The sequence below is a fragment of the Capsicum annuum genome, chromosome 12 (genome assembly GCF_002878395.1).
Source record: "Capsicum annuum cultivar UCD-10X-F1 chromosome 12, UCD10Xv1.1, whole genome shotgun sequence".
Lineage (NCBI taxonomy): Eukaryota > Viridiplantae > Streptophyta > Magnoliopsida > Solanales > Solanaceae > Capsicum > Capsicum annuum.
Window position 1 is genome coordinate 30,721,373 of NC_061122.1, and position 18,685 is coordinate 30,740,057.

The window sequence follows — 18,685 nt, forward strand, 5'->3', positions numbered from 1 at the left end:
AGGAATCCTCGCCGTCTTGAAAATGCCATTAAATAAATCGGTTAACCACCTTAACCCTGCCCTACCTAAAAACTTCCAAAAATCTACCAGAATCTCATCAGGCCCCGTCGCCCTTCCCCTCCGCATCGTACAAATATCTTTCCTGACCCCCTCAACCTGAAAGCGTCTACAATAGCTGAAATCACATCTCTCCTCTGAGTGTTCCAGCTCACCTAAATCAATGCCTCTGTCCCCATCCTCGTTCAAAAGCCTATGGAAATACTCCCGCCATCTCTTCTTAATATGGGCATCCTCCACCAAAACTCTACCATCCTTCCCCTTAATTTACTTCACTTGGTCGACATCCCAACCCTTCCACTCCCTAGCCTTAGCAAGCCTATACAACCTCTTTTCCCCATCTTTCGCCTTTAACCCCGCATACAAGCTCTCAAAAGCTACTGACTTTGCTGCCGTAACTACAAGCTTAGCCTCCTTATTTGCTAATTTGTAGACCTCCCAATTCATTCTCTTCTCCTCTGCATCTTTACTCTCAAACAACTTAACATACGCCTCCTTCTTAATCTCTACTTTCTTCTTAACATCTTCATTCCACCTCCAGTCCCCCTTATGTCATCCTGCCTGACCCCTCGAAACACCTAACACTTCTTTAGCAGTCTCCATGATGCAACTGGCAGCCTTATCCCACATGGCATCGACGTCTCCCCTACAATCCCATACCCTCAAAACTGCTACTTTCTCTTCTATCTTCAGGGCATTATCTGGCGTCAAGCCACCTCACCTAATTCTAGGCCGACCCTCCTCGACCCTTCTCTTCTTCCTCCTCTTCATAAATAAGTCCATCATTTGAAGCCTGTGCTGAGTTGAAAGATGCTCACTCGGAATGACTTTACAGTCCTTATATAAAACCCTATCCCCCTTCCTTAGCAGCATAAAGTCAATTTGAGTCTTGGCTATCGCACTTTGAAAGGTAATTAGAAGATCCTCCTTCTTCGAAAAGCTCGAATTCACCACCACCAACCCAAAAGCCTTTCAAAATCCAACAAAGCTGCTCTCTCCTCATTTCTATCACCAAAACCAAAACCTCCATGCACATCGTCATAACCTCCCGGCACAACCCCAATGTGCCTATTAAAGTCCCCTGCTATGACAATTTTCTTTGAGCTAGGCATGTCTCTCACCACCTCATCTAAAGCCTCCTAAAACCCCACTTTTACCTCCTCTCCCAAGCCTACCTGTGGAACATAAACACTACACACATGCAGCGTAAACCCCCCAATGACTAACTTAATTGTCATCAACCTATCACAAACCCTCTTTACCTCCACCACCTGCACTCTAAGCTCCTCATCCACTAAGATCCCCACACCATTCCGATGCCTGTCACTCCCTGAGTACCAAGACGATAGACAAGTAGATACCAAAAACAAAGCACCAATAGGAAAACAGAAAAAAGAAGAAGGAAGAAAGCAGTAAAGAAACAGTATTCAATCACAAAAATACTCGATCTAACCTAGCAGCTACAACAACACACAGATATCTACCAGCAAGCTACAGAAAACTGAAACAAACTGTACTCACAAGAAAACAAAACAATACAAATGAAATGTTAAAATAATCACTAGTAAAAGTATGTAAATATCAAAGCTTAGCTGTCATCAGGGTACTCCTGCGTGCTAATGGTATCGCCAATTTTGCTTTCTGAGTTGTTTGCTGAAAATAGCATCACCGAAAAGCTGCCACCGGAGTGCCGCCGGTTGTCGCTAGAGCTTCAACTGGGCGTGATCGGTTGTGCATTTTGGGGACCGTCGCTGGAGTCGTGTCGATAGAAACCCTAGTCTTGCTGGTTATAACAACAACAAATAGCCAATAAGAGAGGGAGAGAGAGAAAAGTTGCTTTAGAGAGCTGCAGGGAGAGAGAGAGAGAGAAGGAGCTCGAGAGAGAGAGGCAAGAAGTGTAGACTTACCTGTTGCCATCGCTGGCGCCGACTGCTTGATTGGAAAGAAGGACGTTTGGTGAAATATTATTGTAATGTTAGTGCACAGAGAGAGAAGAGCGTTCCAAGTTCTAAATGGGATAATTTCCCTAATAAAAAAGACAACAACCAATACTAATAAAATAATTGAAGCCGAGGCTGAAATCCCATAGTTCAAACAAAGTAACAGGCAACGAAGGAACCAATAATAAAGAACCAACAATATTTATGGGATATAGAGAGCACAAATCAATACTTCAGCAGTACGAAACAAAAAACCAGATCTTAATCATAGAAAAAAAAGGAAAACCTAGGGTACACCGAAACTGAAGATTCGACACTGAAACAATAAATTTTTACCAATTATGTCGGTGCACGCGCTGGCGTGTGACGAACAGTCGAGAACTTTAAGTGATGCCCGAAGTCTACTCTCTTAACAACCAAATGCCAGTGATGAACGGTACAACTGGAAACGATGATTTGCCTCCTTCGACGGTGGTGCTGACTCAAAATGATCACTTAACAATGATCTATTAAAAATACGAACCTCTTTCTGTCAAAAAACCTTTGATTTAAAAAAATTTTAGAAACCAATTTTAAGACCATCTCCCCATCATTTCTTCAAGAACTCCTTAAACGAAGGTCGGATTTTTCAATTCAAATCTATTCTTACACTTATTTTTAATTTTTGAAGTTTTTTCTAACTGTACGATCACTTTCTCCATCATTTTCGTCAGAAAAATAGCTACCAAATTACTTTCTTGGTTAACTAGTCATTTTATTATCAACCACATTATGAATCTTTAGATCATTTTTTGTCTTTTTCGTGTATATCACTACGGGAAAATCTAACCCAACTTAAGTTGACAATGGAAATGATGAAGAAGTATCCATGATTGTGAAGTGGATCTGCAACATGAACGGCGGAGAAAGCTAGAGATAGGGTGGTGTAACGACCCGAGACTGCCTCCTAGTTGTAACACGGTGCTTACAGTCACAAGTGATCTCAAGCTAAGCCATGCCTGGAAAAAGACTAAGATTACCGAAGTAAACAATGAGATACTGAACAGAAACTAAACTGAAATGACCTGATTATAATAAAAATCAAAATCAATACTGGATATCAAAACTAAGACCGATTGACAAAATCAACATACTGAAAATATAATTCTCTGTATGAAAGCCACTAAATCATATGAGTTGTTGGGATAAGCTCCCAACTAAATCCAACTGTCTGAAACTAAATAAAAAGGTATTGAAAAGGTGCCGATCGGTTCGGTTTGATTTTATGCATTATTGGTTCGGTTTATCGATTTTTGATTCTTAAATATGTAAAATCAATAACCAACCAATAAGATATTTTCTTATCGATTTTGGTTTATCGGTTTTTGGTCCTTAACAGTTCGGTTTTAGGTTTAACCAATAAGAAAATACTCATAAAATAAAAATAGTAACAACTAACATAAAAAATGAAATCTTAGTTACCACCAAAATCCTACGTAATACATTTTAGTTTACAAGAATCTTCAAACTTGAACTGAATGTTAGTTCAGAAAAAAACTGAATCCTGATTGTTGGAAGCTACTAAATGCTTCAACCTTTCCAATAAGATAATACCCAAGCTTTATATTGTTTCTTTGTTACGCTGAATAGGTTAATACTTTGTGAATCAATGAATTGTGAATAAGTAGTGCAGAATATATATATATATATATATATTATATAAGTAATATAGATATTTATATATCTAACATAAATAGGGATAAAACAATAACTTAGTGATCCTTATTGGGTTATGGGTTTAACCGATAACCCAATAAGCTAAAACCAAAACCATACTGTTTACCTAATAAATTTTTTTATAATAGCAATAAAAAACTATTAGCCCAATAACCCAATAGCATTTTTATCGGTTCAATTTTTCGGTCGGTTCGATTTTTGCACACCCCTAAGAAATACTGAATAATTGACCCTCAAATGATGAAGATTTACTCAAACACTGCTGCTAATATGGTGCGGAATTGTACTAAGCCCGATCTAGATGCTGGGCGTCAAAAACTATATTATAAGATAATATAGCACAGAGAAAGTAAGCGATCAGTACATTAAATATACTGAGTATGTAAGATAGAAAAATAATTGATATAGGATGAATATGATGCATGTGACGTGGTAAACTGACATAAGACCAAGTAATAAACATTTACTGTATGATAAGCTGAACAACTGAATATAGGGTTATGCAAGTATCTGAATTTGAACTATGAACTGTGAATTATGGGAGCTATTATTAATTGACATACCCCAATCTGATCTAACCGGAGTCTAATACAGTAACCCCAATTGGATGAATGTTTAGTACCTTGCCAAGGGTAGGAACACTGACTAAAGTGAATCCACTAAATTGATGTCCGAAAGGATTAATGTGTCAAGCCTGGTCTGACAGGTAACCATTTAGAACCTATGGTGGAGTCGTAGTTCTGGAAATTACAGACTTCTACTAAAGGTCTCAACCTAACTGACGAGTGAGGTCCCATCCCTGTATTTTCTCGGTGCTAAGGACTACTCCCCACCGAATGATACTGATAATTGAGAATGCTCAATAATAGTTTTTTGAAAATCGACACTAATTGCATAATTTGAAAGTATTCAATAGCATGTACGCTGGATAATATAGCATTCATAAATGTATGCATAACATCCTAAGTCATCGGGTGTTCATAACCCACCATCTCTGAAGAATACAACTAATTATGTCAATATTAAAATCTGAACATAATAAGTAATTTCATAACTCAAGTCCTAAAATAAAAAATTATCAATATAATGAGATTTCATAATTCTGAATATGGAAAGATGCTCAAATTTATGAAAAAACATATATCCATGGTTTAATTAAAGAAATAAACTGAAAACTTAAGAATTCATGCTTCCCATGGAAACCCTAAGATTGAATAATGAATTAAATTTGGGAAATTGAGTAATCGTTGGGACGCAATGGGTGAAACAAAACCCATTGATTAAATCCCACATAACTGAGGATTAAAACCTGGAAGAAATCTTTGGATTTGAAGTCAGAAGTTGAAAAGCCCTATTTCTTGCTTGGAGAGAAAAATTGCCTCTTTTTTGTCTAAATTTCTAAATGTTGAGTGACTTTTGAGAAATGGGGGACTTGTTTTTTAGAGTAATGATTCATCCGTTCGAAAACTTAAACGACGTACTTTTGGTGTTAAATGGTGAGAAAAGAACAAACAAACCCTCCAAAATCGTTTGAAAAACTCATAGAAGCAGTTCTGACGGCTTAGGCTACGAATCGTAGGGTCTGGCTACAAGTCATAGCCAAAGGACAAAAATTTTGGTCCCCACTGCTGTGAAGAAAAGTCACTTGAAGACTTGCAGTGTCCTGATGATGAGTCGTTGTCACTGGCAGCTTTGACAGTGCTTTAGTAAATTGATCATAGCTTTTTAATCTGCTATCAGTTTAAGGCAAAACTGGTGGCGTTCAAAAGATAATTAAATTATATATCTTTTAGTGGGTATTGATATAAAACATTATTAGTAATCCAAAAGTTATGATAATTAAATATGACTATAAAAATATTCTTCACAAGAATTTAATCGGTAAGGGATATTTTGACTTGTTTATAAGCTAGGAGTTATTTTAGGCCTTAATATATGTCTCAATAACTGATCAAACTACCAAAAAATAGTGTATGATTTTGCATGAACTTGAATCATGTTCGAATATTGACTTCAATTTTTGGATTGTTATGATATCTCCTCTTGGGGTCATTCATCCCCGAATGAAAGCTAACTCAGCTAAAGATCTAGGGGAAAAGCTATAATTCCCCCACTAAACTACTACGATATGAATAATGACTTGATAAATGAATCTATAACTTATATATAGACTGAACCAAACTCATGAATCCTTGTTATGACATGAAAATAGTTGAGTGGCCTGAGATAGAAAGAATTAGTTAAGGGAAAACTATTACCTCAAGTTTGGATAGAGTTCAAAGAGAAAAGAGAGGGGTAATTAGTCATTATATTAGCTTAAGTGTCAATGTATCTCCTTCAACTGACTAATTTCTCCACAGAACCTTATACCAAATCAACCTCCTTACTCCTCAGCTTACCTACCTGATGATCAAGGATCTCAACTGGGACCTCTTCATAAGAGAGGCCTTCTTTCACACCCGATCTTTCTGAAGAAAAAACTGATGCTGTATCACTAATGCATTTCTTTGACAAGGTAATATGGAAGACTGGATGTAATGATCCTAAATCTGTAGGCAATTCCAGCTCATAGGCTACTTTACCAGAGCGACTCAAAATCTTATAAGGTCCAACATAGTGGGGACTAATCTTTTTCTTCTTACCAAATCTCTTCACCCCTTTCATGGGTGAAACCTTCAAGTAGAAAAACTCACCAATAACTATCTCAAGATCCCTTCTTCTCACATCTGCATAGGATTTTTTATGACTCTGAGCGGTTTTCAGTCTTACTCTAATCCGCTAAACTTTTTTCATCGCGTCATGTTCTGAATCTAGCCCTATCAAAGAAGCTTCACCAACCTTAAATTAACCAATAAAAGATCTACACCTCCTACCATAAAGTGCTTTAAATGGGGCCATCTAAATATTAGATTGGTAGCTGTTATTTTAAGCAAACTCAATCAAAGGCAAATAATCATCCCATCTACCCTTGAAATCAATCATGCACGCTCTCAACATGTCCTCTAAGATCTGAATGGTCCTCTCTGCCTGATCATCTATCTGTAGGTGAAAAGCTATAATAAGATGAACTTAAGTACAGACCCTTCTGAAATGTCTTCCAAAGTCAAGAGGTAAACTGGGTACCTCTATATGAAATAATAGTCAAAGAGACTCCATACAATTTCACCAACTCCCTAAGATAGAGTTTATCATAATCTTCAACTGAATCTAAAGTGTTAACTAGCAAGAAATGGTCTAACTTAGTTATTCGATCGATAATTACACAAATAGAATCATGTAGTCAACGAGTATGAGGCAACCCTATAATGAGTCAATATTTACCACTTTCCACTTTTAAGTAGAAATGCTGATTTCCTAAAGTATACCATCAAGTCTATGGTGTTCATTCCACTAATAGACTTTCTATAAATTATTTTATATCTTAGTGGCTCTTGGGTGGATAGACTATCGAGAACTGTGAGCTTCTGCTAGTATCCACTGTCTTAAGCCATCCATATCTGGAGCACATAGTCTGCCCTGACAAAAAATAATACCATCCCCTCCTTAGGAGAAAACCTCAACCTTCTAATTCTGAAATGCTTCTTTCAACCTAAGCAAAATATGGTCACTATCTTGCTTTTCCTTCACCCCAGCTACCAATGAAGATTTTGAACTATTCTGAACTAAGATATTACCTTAAGTTGAATCTACCAACCCAACTCTCAACCTAGAAAGCTGGTGAACCTCACAAACTTACACTTTATTATCACCCTAAATGTGAGCAACATTACCCATAGACAATCTACTAAGAGTGTTAGCTATACCATTGGCTTTACCTAGATGCTACAAGACACTTAAATCATAATCTTTCAACAACTTTGGCCACCTTATCTGATACAGATTTAGATATTTCTGGATGAACACATAATGAAGACTCTTATGATCAGTGAACATATCAACATGAACACCATAAATATAATGCCTCCAAATCTTTAAGGCCAAAACAACTGCTGTCAACTCAAGATCATGAGTTGGGTAGTTCTTCTCATGAGATTTGAGTTGCCCAAAGGTATATGCTATAACCTTGCCCCGCTGTATTAATACACAACTAAGTCCAACTATGGAACCAATAAAGTAAACCATAAAACTATCTGAACCCTCTGGCATGGTCAAAACTGGAGTGGAGGTGAGTCGAATCTTCAACTCTTGAAAACTCTTCTTGCAAGAATCTGACCACTAGAATTTAACATTCTTCTGAGTCAGTATGGACATGGGAAAAACAATAGAGAAAAATCCTTCAACAAACCATCTGTAGTAACCGGATAAACCCAAAAAAGTCCTAATATCTGATGGAGAGATAGGCCTAGGCCAGTTCCTTATGGCTTCAGTCTTTTGAAGATTAACTCAAATGCTTTCACCGAAAATGATATGACCTAGGAATACTACTTATTTCAACTATAATTCATACTTGCTGAACTTCATGAATAACTGGTGATCTTTGAGAGTCTGTAAGACAATCCTCAAATAGTCTGGGTTTTCATCCTCACTTCAAAAATAAATAAAGATGTCATTTATAAAGACTATGACAAAAATGCCCAAGTACTGTTTGAACACCCTTTTATCAAGTCCATAAAAGTTGTAGGAGCGTTTCTTAGTCTAAAAGATATAACATTAAATTTGAAGTGACCATACCTAGTTTTGATGGTTATCTTTGAAATGTCATATTCTCTTACTCATAGCTAATGATAACTAGATCTGAGGTCTATCTTAGACAAATATTTGGCACCTTGAAGTTGGTCAAAAAATTCACTAATCCTAGGGATGGGATACTTATTCTTGACTGTGACCTTGTTCAACTAATAATAGTGGATGCACATTCTGAGAGAACCATCTTTTTTGCACATGAAAAAAATTAGAGCACCCCATGGAGAGCTACTCGGCCTAATAAAAACCTTATCTAGAAGATTTTTCAATCATTTTTTTAATTCTTTAAGCTCAGCTGGAGCCGTTCTATAGGGTGGAATTTATATAGACAGGGTATTTAGAAGAAGATCTATTTTAAAGTCAATTTCCCACTCGAAAGGAACACCAGGTAGATCTTCAGGAAAAATTTCTGGAAATTCTTTTACCGCAGGAACTAACTGAAGTCTTGGGGTTTTTGACCTTGAGTCCTTGACTCAAACAATATGATAAATGCACCATTTTTGAAATTATTTTCCTTGCCTTGAAGAAATAGACAAATTGACCTATAGGCACTAAGGTACTACCCTTTCTCTCTATGACTGACTCATTTGGAAATTAAAATTGGACTACCCTATTTCTATAATCAACTGAGACATAGCATGAGTGGAGCCAATCTATGCCAAGAATAAGATCAAAATCTATCATGTCTAACTCTACAAGGTCAATTGAGGTGACTTTCTAGGATACTGTGACTGGGAAATTTCTATATATCCATCTGGCCATGACTAAATTCCGATTGGAGTTGAAACTATGAAGGATTCTATAAGAATTTCTGGGCTGACACCAGAATCTACTGCTATATAGGGGGTCATGAAGGAAAGTATGGCTCCAAGATTTAACAATGAATAAATATTAATATGAAAAACTTATAATGTACCAGTGACTACGTCAGGAGAACCTTCCTGATCCTGTTGAGTCTAAAGAGCATAAAACGTATTCTGATGATGTCCCCTAGCTTCACTAGATATGGCACCCTCTTGAGTTGGTCAACCTACTGGAGTTACCGAAGAGTTAGATTGACTTTGCTACGAGTATCCTTGCCTCTCTGTGAAGCCACTGTGTATTACCTCAATCTGTGGCTGACTTGACATACCGAAAACAAGTGTCACTACCAGCCATACACTCACCTTTATGGTTCCTATGACATTTCTTGCAAACTTGGTTAGTACGAGCACTATTCATACTACTATGGAACTTAGAGACTGACGTATCTTGAGTATCCTGCCTGAACATAGGTACTATAGCACTAGCAGAAGATGGGGCTATCTCTAAAGATTTCTAGCAGAACTAAGAATGATTACCACCATCTTCCCTCTTCTGAGAGAAATTAAAGCTACTAGTTTCGGCCCTATTGCTCTCCCCTTTTTTGTCCTTGATTTTCTCCTCTTCAATTTGTTGAGCATGGACCATCAATCTGGATATGTCTATCTCTATAACCAACATAGCCGTTCTACATTCTTTGACCACATCCTCAGAAACACTTGACACAAATTTGCTCATTTATGCGCTAGAGTCAACAACTATAGCAGGGGCATACCTTGCCAACTAAGTAAACTTAAGTAAATACTCTTTCATATTCATGTTTCCTCGCTTCAGGTTTATGAATTCCTGCACCTTGGCTTTCTTGAACTCAAGTGGGAAGAACTTGTCCAAAAATATAGCAATAATCTCATAGTACTTTACTAATTCTGTATCTTCACCTTTATCATTCTTTCATTGCTTAAACCATGTGTGAGCCACTCATTGCAATTGATAAGCAGCCAAATCAATATTTTTAGATTAAGTGACATCCATGATTTCAATCATTTTATGAGTACTATCCAAGAACTCATGCGGTTCTTCTTCAGACTTAGACCCAAATAATATCGAAGGATTATCCGAGTGAAGTGTCAGACTCTAGTTGCTACCGTATTCACAACTGGGTTGGCTGGTGTAACAAACTTGTAGTTATTCTGTATGGTCATGGACTGGGCTAATGCTGTGTAAGCAACCCTAAACTCAACATAGGATACTTGTTCATTTAGTGGATTTGCTGGAGCTAGTTGTGGTGCTTTTTGATTCCCATTCCTCCTTTCATTAGTTCTCTTGGGTGATATTTTCTGAAAACGTGCCGAGGATAATTAGAATAAGAATTTTAATAGAGTTTATACTCTATCGCACGACATAAATCATAAAAAAAATAAAACTTTTTCTAAGATGTTTCATAGCCTCTCACTCATAAGTGTGGAGTATTTCATATCCATGAACAAGATTCTACTTAATGCAGCTTTTAGATACCTTAAGACACTTTAAATCTGATGCTTTGATAGCAAGTTTATCATGATCTGAGATTGCCCCTAATCGTAACACGGTGTTCAGAGTCACAAGTGACCCCAAGATAACCCATGGCCTAGCAAAACTCTAAGAAAACTAAAGCAAATAATGAGATACTGAACGAAAACTAAACTAAAATGTCCTGATTATAATAAAAATTAAAATCAATACTAGATATCAAGACTAAGACTATCTGACAAAATCAACATTATAAAAACACAACTATCTATCTGAAAGCCTCTAAATCATATAAGTTGTGGGGACAAGCTTCCAACTAACTCCAATTGTCTGAAACTAAAAAAAAAGGTACTGAAAAGAAATGTTGATAAATGACCCTCATATCACGAGGACTCACCTAAGCACTGTTGTTGATATGTTGTAGGATCGTACTAAGCATAATCTGGATATTGAGTGTCGAAACTTATATTATAAGATAGTGTAGCACAAAAAAAATATGAGATCAGTATTTTGGATGGGAAAATAACTGATATAGGCTGAATAATGATGCATGTGATATGGTAACCTGATGTAGGACCAAGTAATAAACATGTACTATATAATAAGATGAACAACTGAATACAAGATCCTGCAAGTATCTGAATCTGAATTATGGACCGTGGACTTTGGAAGCTATCATTAATAGGCATACCCTAATATGAGCTAATCGGGGTCCAACCTGTAACCCCCATTAGATGGCTGTTCAATACCTTACCAAGGGAATGATCACTGACTGACGTTGATCTACCAAACTAATCTCCGGAAGGACTAAGGTGTCAAGCCTGGTTTGAATGGTGCGTCGTAGTTCTTGAACATAGGAACTTTTACTAATGGTCTCAACTTAATTGATGGGTGAGCCTCCATCCCTGCGTCCGATCGGTGTTAAGGACTACTCCCAACCTAATGACACTGATAACTGAGAATGCTCAATAATAATGATTTTTTAAACATATATAATAAATGCACAGTTTGAATGTATTCAATAACACGTAAGCTGACGAAGCTAGCATTCGTAAGTGTATGCATGAAATCCTAGGTCATCGGGTGTTCATAACCCACCATCTCCGAAGAAATGGTGGGTTATGATATTTCATACTTTTGAGTATAGGAAGATGCTCAAATTTATGAGAAAACATATATCCATGGTTTAGTTAAAGAAATAAATCGAAAACTTAAGAAATTCATGCTTCCCATGGAAATCCTAAGCTTGAAAGGCGAATTAAACTCGGGGAATTTAGTAATATTTGGGACTCAATGGGTGAAAGGAAATCCATTGATGAAATCCCACACACCTGAGGTTTAAAACCTAGATTAAATCTTTGAATTTGAAGCTAGAAGTTTAAAAGCCCTATTTCTTGCTTGGAGTGAAAAATTGCCTCTTTATCTCTTTAAAATTTCTAAGTGTTGAATGAATTTTGAGGAATGGGGGACTTAGGGGTGTTTTAGAGTAATGATTCAGCCCTTGGAAAGCTTAAACGATGCAGTTTGGTGTTAAAATGGTGAGAAAAGACTAAACAATCCCTCCAAAATCATTTGAAAAACCCATGAAAGCAGTACCGATGACTTAGGCTTCGAATCATTGGATCTGACTATGAGTCCTAGACTGAGTCATAGTCAAAGGACCCAAATTTTGGTCCCCACTGCCGTGACGATGAGTCACCGGATGACTCGTAGTGCCATGACGATGAGTCATCATCAGAGTTGTCGTCACTGCCAACTTTGATAGTGCTTCAGTAAATTAGCCATAACTTTTTTACTTTGATATCAGATTAAGGTAAAATTGATTTCCTCAAAAAGATAATTCAATTATATATATATTGGTGGGTCTTGAGCTAATAAATTCTTTGTAATACAAAAATTATGATTGTTTGAAGCTGACTATGACAATATTCTTCACAAAAATTCAATTGGTAAGGGGTATTTTGCATTGTCTATAAGCTAGGAGATATTTGAGGCCTTAATATATGTTTAAATTACTTATCAAATAACTGAAAAATGATGTTTGATTTTGTACAAACTTGAAGCATGATTCTAATATTGACTTGCATTTTTGGGATATTACAGGTAGGGATGGAGAAAGTGTTAGGAGAAGAGAGAAGGAAGAATAAGAGACAAAAAATAAATAAAAAGGTTAAAAATTTAAGTTCTCCATGCACTTGTTTTTGCAACATACATAACTTTTCAAGTCAGCAAAAGGTGTCAAAATGACATAGTGAAACACTAATTTAGGTGTTTAAAATGAACAATGCTTAGTTGAGTTGCCAAGTTTAGAGGTCTGACGATGTGTTTAGGGGCCTGGCGAGGTGCAATACACAGATGACCCCTTTAAGATCTCCCTAATGACTAGATAGACATCTTAAAATTTTCAAATGACTAAATAAACACCTCTACTTAACACACGTATAGACTTCTATCATTTTTCTGTATGGCTCAATTAATATAAAATTCATAATTAATAATGACTATCTCGTTTGATTTGTTAGGTAGTTATTATGAGTGTATCAAATTAAGTCTTAAACTCTAAAAAATGATCTTTTCTTCATCCATTAACGTAACCACATATTCTCTACACGCACTCCGTTATACATGATTGTGATATTGTGAAATTTGGGCACTAAGGTAGAAATCAATTTCTAGTAAATATTTTTGCTCTTCTCCGTGATCTTTTCTTTATCTGAAGGTATTTTTTTTTTTGAAACTTCTTATAAAATTGTCTAATCAAAATCCTGATATGCATTAAGTTTATGAATACATAACTCTTTTTAAAATGTCAACTAAATAATATAATAAATTATGTAAAATTTTATACATGAATTTGTACTCCTGATCATATACCAACCAAACGGGCACTTAATGTGATTTAATTTGCTAGTAGAAGTGAAGCCTTTAGCACCACTACTATAAATTGTGACAATATGAACTAAGTTTCTTCTCTACAGGGACAAAATATCAATACATAGATTTTGTAATATCATGGTGGATGGATCAAAGTTTCCATCCTAATTAAAGTGTCACATCTAAAATTAGATGAGGGCAAGGCGTAGCTGATATCCGACTATATCAGTGTTTGGAGTATACCTTATATATAACTACTATAACTAACTAATGATAGTTAACTAAATGAATTGTTTGAACTGTACTATAAAGAATGTCATGATATATTCATAAACTGAAAATTGTATAATCCATTAAGCTAAATCATGAAATATAGGGGTGACTCAAGGGTGAAGCTAGTGAAGTATTTGCTTTAGCCCCCAAAATATTGAGGCCCCAAAATTTTTTTATTGATAAATTTTGTGATTTATTTTCATTGAAAACGATATTGAAGATTGTAAAAAATAGGGTTTTCAATTTTACATAAAAAAGGAAAGAAAGAAATAGTATCTATCTTTTACCAAAAATATTTTAGAACTTTGAATTAAATAACTCAAATATTAATATTAATTAACAAAATTTGTACAACAACATCCAAGTTAATATACTACAAACACATTACTAACATCTTGCTAAATAGAATTAATTTTAGTTTTATATTACTGTGTGAGGTTAATGAAAGAATTTATGCTATTTACAACAAAAACACCTGGTATATGAAAAACAATAAAGATAATTCTAAATCATTATTTTTCTTGTGTATTTTTTATTTAAGGCATCTTATTAAAATTTTATTTTAGGTCATTAATTTTATTGAGGTGCCCTTGATGAAATGTATAAAAGCTAAACACCGACATCAAAACATGAAAGTAAATCTTTCATGTGCTATGGTTTCACGACATTTTTGATGCTTAAAATAAGGAAATTATGCAAGAACTTAGGTACTTTTGTTGGGTACGATGTGTTTTTATGATTATTGTGCTAGAAAACAGGTTTTGGAGAAAAATTGAGAAAAAAAGATGAAAATCTGCTAAGAATGGAAAAAGATCCAGATCCATGGGTGTGGTCTATGATCCGTAGATGGGATCTGTTGATGAGACTCATGAGTAGGTTTTGAAATTGAAAGTAAAATACCAATTTCCATGAATTGACTAACGAACCGTGACACCAACCCACCACTCATGAGTGCAGTCATGAATAAAATATTAAAGATTGATCCAGAGTTTGATTTCCATGAGAGAGACCTACGACAGTGGGTCTGATTCATGACTTTAGTTCACAAGTCATAGGATGCTGCTGACATGATCCTCCTACACAGTTTAGGATAAATTTGTTTTGTATCTATAAATACTCTCATTGTGTTTTATAATTATTTTATTCACTTTTACATATTTTAAGGTTCTTAGACACATTATCGATCTTGGAACTATTGATATTCATTTTTAGAGTTTTTATTCAATTTTAGATTTTAGAGTTTTCATCTTATTCTTCTAAGTGTAGAATTATGCTTTCATCTATGAATTCTTCTTGTGTGCTTAAAATCATGAGTAGCTAAATTTATAATTAGGATTGTGGGAACCATGATGAATTAACAAAATAGGATAAGTGCAAAGTCATCTAGACTGGTGTGCTTGCATGTATTGATATTTTCTTTGATTTGATTGCTTTCTTGACGATTGCAGATGTTAGAAACTCGCATGTATTTTAGACTTGCTTGAGGGAGGGATAGAGATTGAGAAAAGAAGATAACAACATAAATTTGAAGCTACCAACCTTCATCTAATTAATTTGAGTCTTAATTGGTATAGTTAATTCGAGATCACAGAACAAAGATTAGTAATGCAACAGTCTGAGTCAGAGAAGATGAGCGAATTCATTTAAATAAGGTCGAGAGATAGTCAAGTGATACAGATCTTGTTAGATTTTTGCATGCAAAACATAGGGATAGTCTGTTAGCATAAACAACCTGGGGAGTTATGAAGTCATGGGGATCATAATCCTAGTGCTTGTCTTATTTCGATCACAATCCAATTAATCATCAACTGTTACTAGTATAATTTTCTTTTACAAAACCTCCATTTTATTTACTTAATTACCAGTTGTGCAGACAACCTCTCGACAAAATTTTATCCTATTCCTCGTGGGATCGACTCAAATCTTGTTAGTTTATATATTTTATTTTGTGATCACTTTATAATTTTTGAGAGGTATAATTTTGGTGACATTAGATTTTGTTGCCATTGTAGGGGAATACAGTTACAAAGTGATAGATATAGTTTGTTGAAGTTGTTGGTTTTGCTTTTCTACTATTTCTAAAACTCACACAATGTATGCCTAGTAATCAAAGTCAAAGAAATCCCCTTATTCTATTTGATCCTAAACTTAAGAGAACTATAAACAAAATTGGAAAATAGAGAGAGAAAGAGTTCATAATGAAGGAGCCCTACTCAACGGGGTTTATGATGACCCAACAAAATTGAAGCACCCAGTTCAGCATAATGTTCTGGAAATTACAGAATAAGTTACTCACTTATGGTTGAGGAAATTGCTTGTCAAGCAGCTGACCAACAAGCAGCTAGGGAAAAAAGGGCTAGAAAGAAAAAGAAAGACAGTTTAGCTATACTCGATGTAAGGGGTAGAATAAGAAGAAATAGGGGACAACAACCCATCCAATAATATTTTCCAGCGTATGATGATTTAGAAAAAGATTTGGGGTATGTTGAGACAATTGAAATGGGTGAAATCATTCCTCCAGAGTTGCCTCAAGATACCAAGTTTGATATTACGGGTGTATGATCCAGTTGCTGAATTTGAAGGGGGTGTTTACTGACCTGCCTACGGATGATGCAAACATGTATATTATGAATTTTTTAGGGATTTGCACTTTATGTAATCTACATGGGGTGAGTTAGGAGGCCACACATCTAAGGTTATTCCCACTAACTTTGATGAGGGAGGCGACTTTGTGGTTAGGTGAGTTGCCTCGTGTATCTATCACCACTTCAAATGAGTTGAGGACTTAGTTCTTGGACTAATTTTTCCCACTTTCTAGAATGCAATAATTGAAAGATGATATATATACTTTTCTATAATTGCATTCAGAGGCACTATGTGAGATATGGTTGAGGTTCAATAAGAAGATGCAGAATATTCCTAACAATAGAATCATAGGTAGAAACTTGCTTGAGATATTCTACAAAGCCTTGAATGCTAATTCTAAGGTTGTAGCAGGTACTATCACAAGTGGAGACTTCATGACTCTATGCTGGGTGCATGTTTCTGAAATCTTATGTCGAATTATGAAAACCAACTGAGGATTGCATATTCGAGTGATGGATAGATCAACCGTTACTTATACAATTGGTATTTTCAGTGAGTATAGAACATTAGATAAGATAGTAGCTCAAGCAGTTGCATATTTGAGGACTTAGATTGGCTTTCTTACGAAACAAATTTATGATAGTTGGAGAAAAAAAGGTAAATACAGTGGGTGCATGAGGTAAGACTTCTAAACAAGAAGATTTGGATTTTGAGTACGAATCTAGGTATCTTGATAATGAATAATGAGTTTCTGAGCTGAAGTTCAAGGTTCTAATCAATACAATTATAATTAGAGACAAGAGAACCCATATCAGAACTATTATGGAGACATATATAGAGATAAAAGTAGAGAGCGTAATGGTGATTGGAGGAGAAAATATGACTATATGGAAAAGAGTGACCTTTATGTTTCGCCAGGGAACTGAGATGCTAAATCTAGAAACTTAAGAATGGATCATTTACTTGCAAAACTAATAAAGGGTTTGGAAAGACAAGAGAGTTGTCTTAAGGAAATCAAGGCAAATATTTTAGAGTTGAGTTAGAAGGTGGAGGAGTCACATACAACCACCGTCTAGTAGCTTGAGGAACAGTTTGGACAAATGTCTACCACATTGAATCAGTGTCAGCTAGCCACTTTTCCTAGCAACACTATTTAGAACACAAAAAATAACAGTCATTATATAGCTATTACTACTCAGAGTGATAAGGCCACTTTTGATCTGGCCGTGCCTTTGGTTGATAACAAGAGGATTGATCACATGAGCATTAATGATGTGGACAAAGATAAAATAGAAAAGTTAGTGATGAATGATGATGTCTCTCAAAATCCTATAGTTGCTAAAAAAAAGTTGATACTGACAGAGAAATGGGTAAGAAAGTCACACCAGTATTGAATCCCATTCCCCAACCTCCTTTCCTGAGAAAAATGCTGAAGAGGGAAAATATCAGAAGTTTATTTCTATGATGAAAGAGTTGTCTTTGAACATCCCTCTAGTAGAAATTCTAGAGTAGTTATGAAGTTAATGAAAGATTTAGTCACAAAGAAGAGGATAGTGAACTTTGAGCCTTCTTATAATATGCACCATGTGGCGCCATTGCCTCTCGATCATTAGTTGAAAAAGGATGATTTGGGAGAATTCACCATCCCTTGTAATATTAGGTCTTTAAATTTTGCACGGATTGTATGTGATCTAGGATCTAGCATTAACTTGATGCCGCTAGTCATCTATGAGCAGTTTGGTTTGGGGTCGCCTAAATCGACCTCTATGAGAATAACAAATTGTATTGTGAAAAAGTATATCTGTATATTGTGTGATGTGTTGATAAAAGTAACATCTTTCATATTTTTAGCTGATTTCTAATTTTTTTATTATGAGGTTGACTTTGAGGTCCCTAACATATTGGGAAGACCTTTCCTAGTCATGGATAGGTCATCGATTGACATAGAAATGGGACAAATAAAGTTCAAACTTAATTATGAGCAATTTACCTTTAATATATGTCAATAAATAAAGCAACCAAATGATATGCGTGTAGTTTTTGTGATAGACACCATAGATGAAGATGCACTAGTAATACCTATTGAGGAGCTTCGTGGTGTTTAGGCACTTGCAGATGTGATAATAAATTTTGATAATTATGGTATTGATGGGTTGGCAGAGGTTTATATTCTCATGCATTCAGGAAGTTGTGCCTTGATCTAAAAAATAGAGCAACACCACTAGCAAAATGGTGTATTGAGGAGC

General features: G+C 35.5%; 1 protein-coding gene across 1 annotated transcript; it reads right to left on the minus strand.

Moving 5' to 3' along the window:
* Positions 1–324: 324 nt before the first annotated feature.
* Positions 325–1,169, minus strand: LOC107849308. The gene is made up of 2 exons (XM_016693919.2): positions 1,019–1,169; positions 325–581 (listed from the first exon to the last, which is right to left on the minus strand). Exons 1-2 carry the CDS (start codon positions 1,167–1,169, stop codon positions 325–327), a joined length of 408 nt encoding a protein of 135 aa, XP_016549405.1.
* Between the last annotated feature and the right edge of the window lie 17,516 nt (positions 1,170–18,685).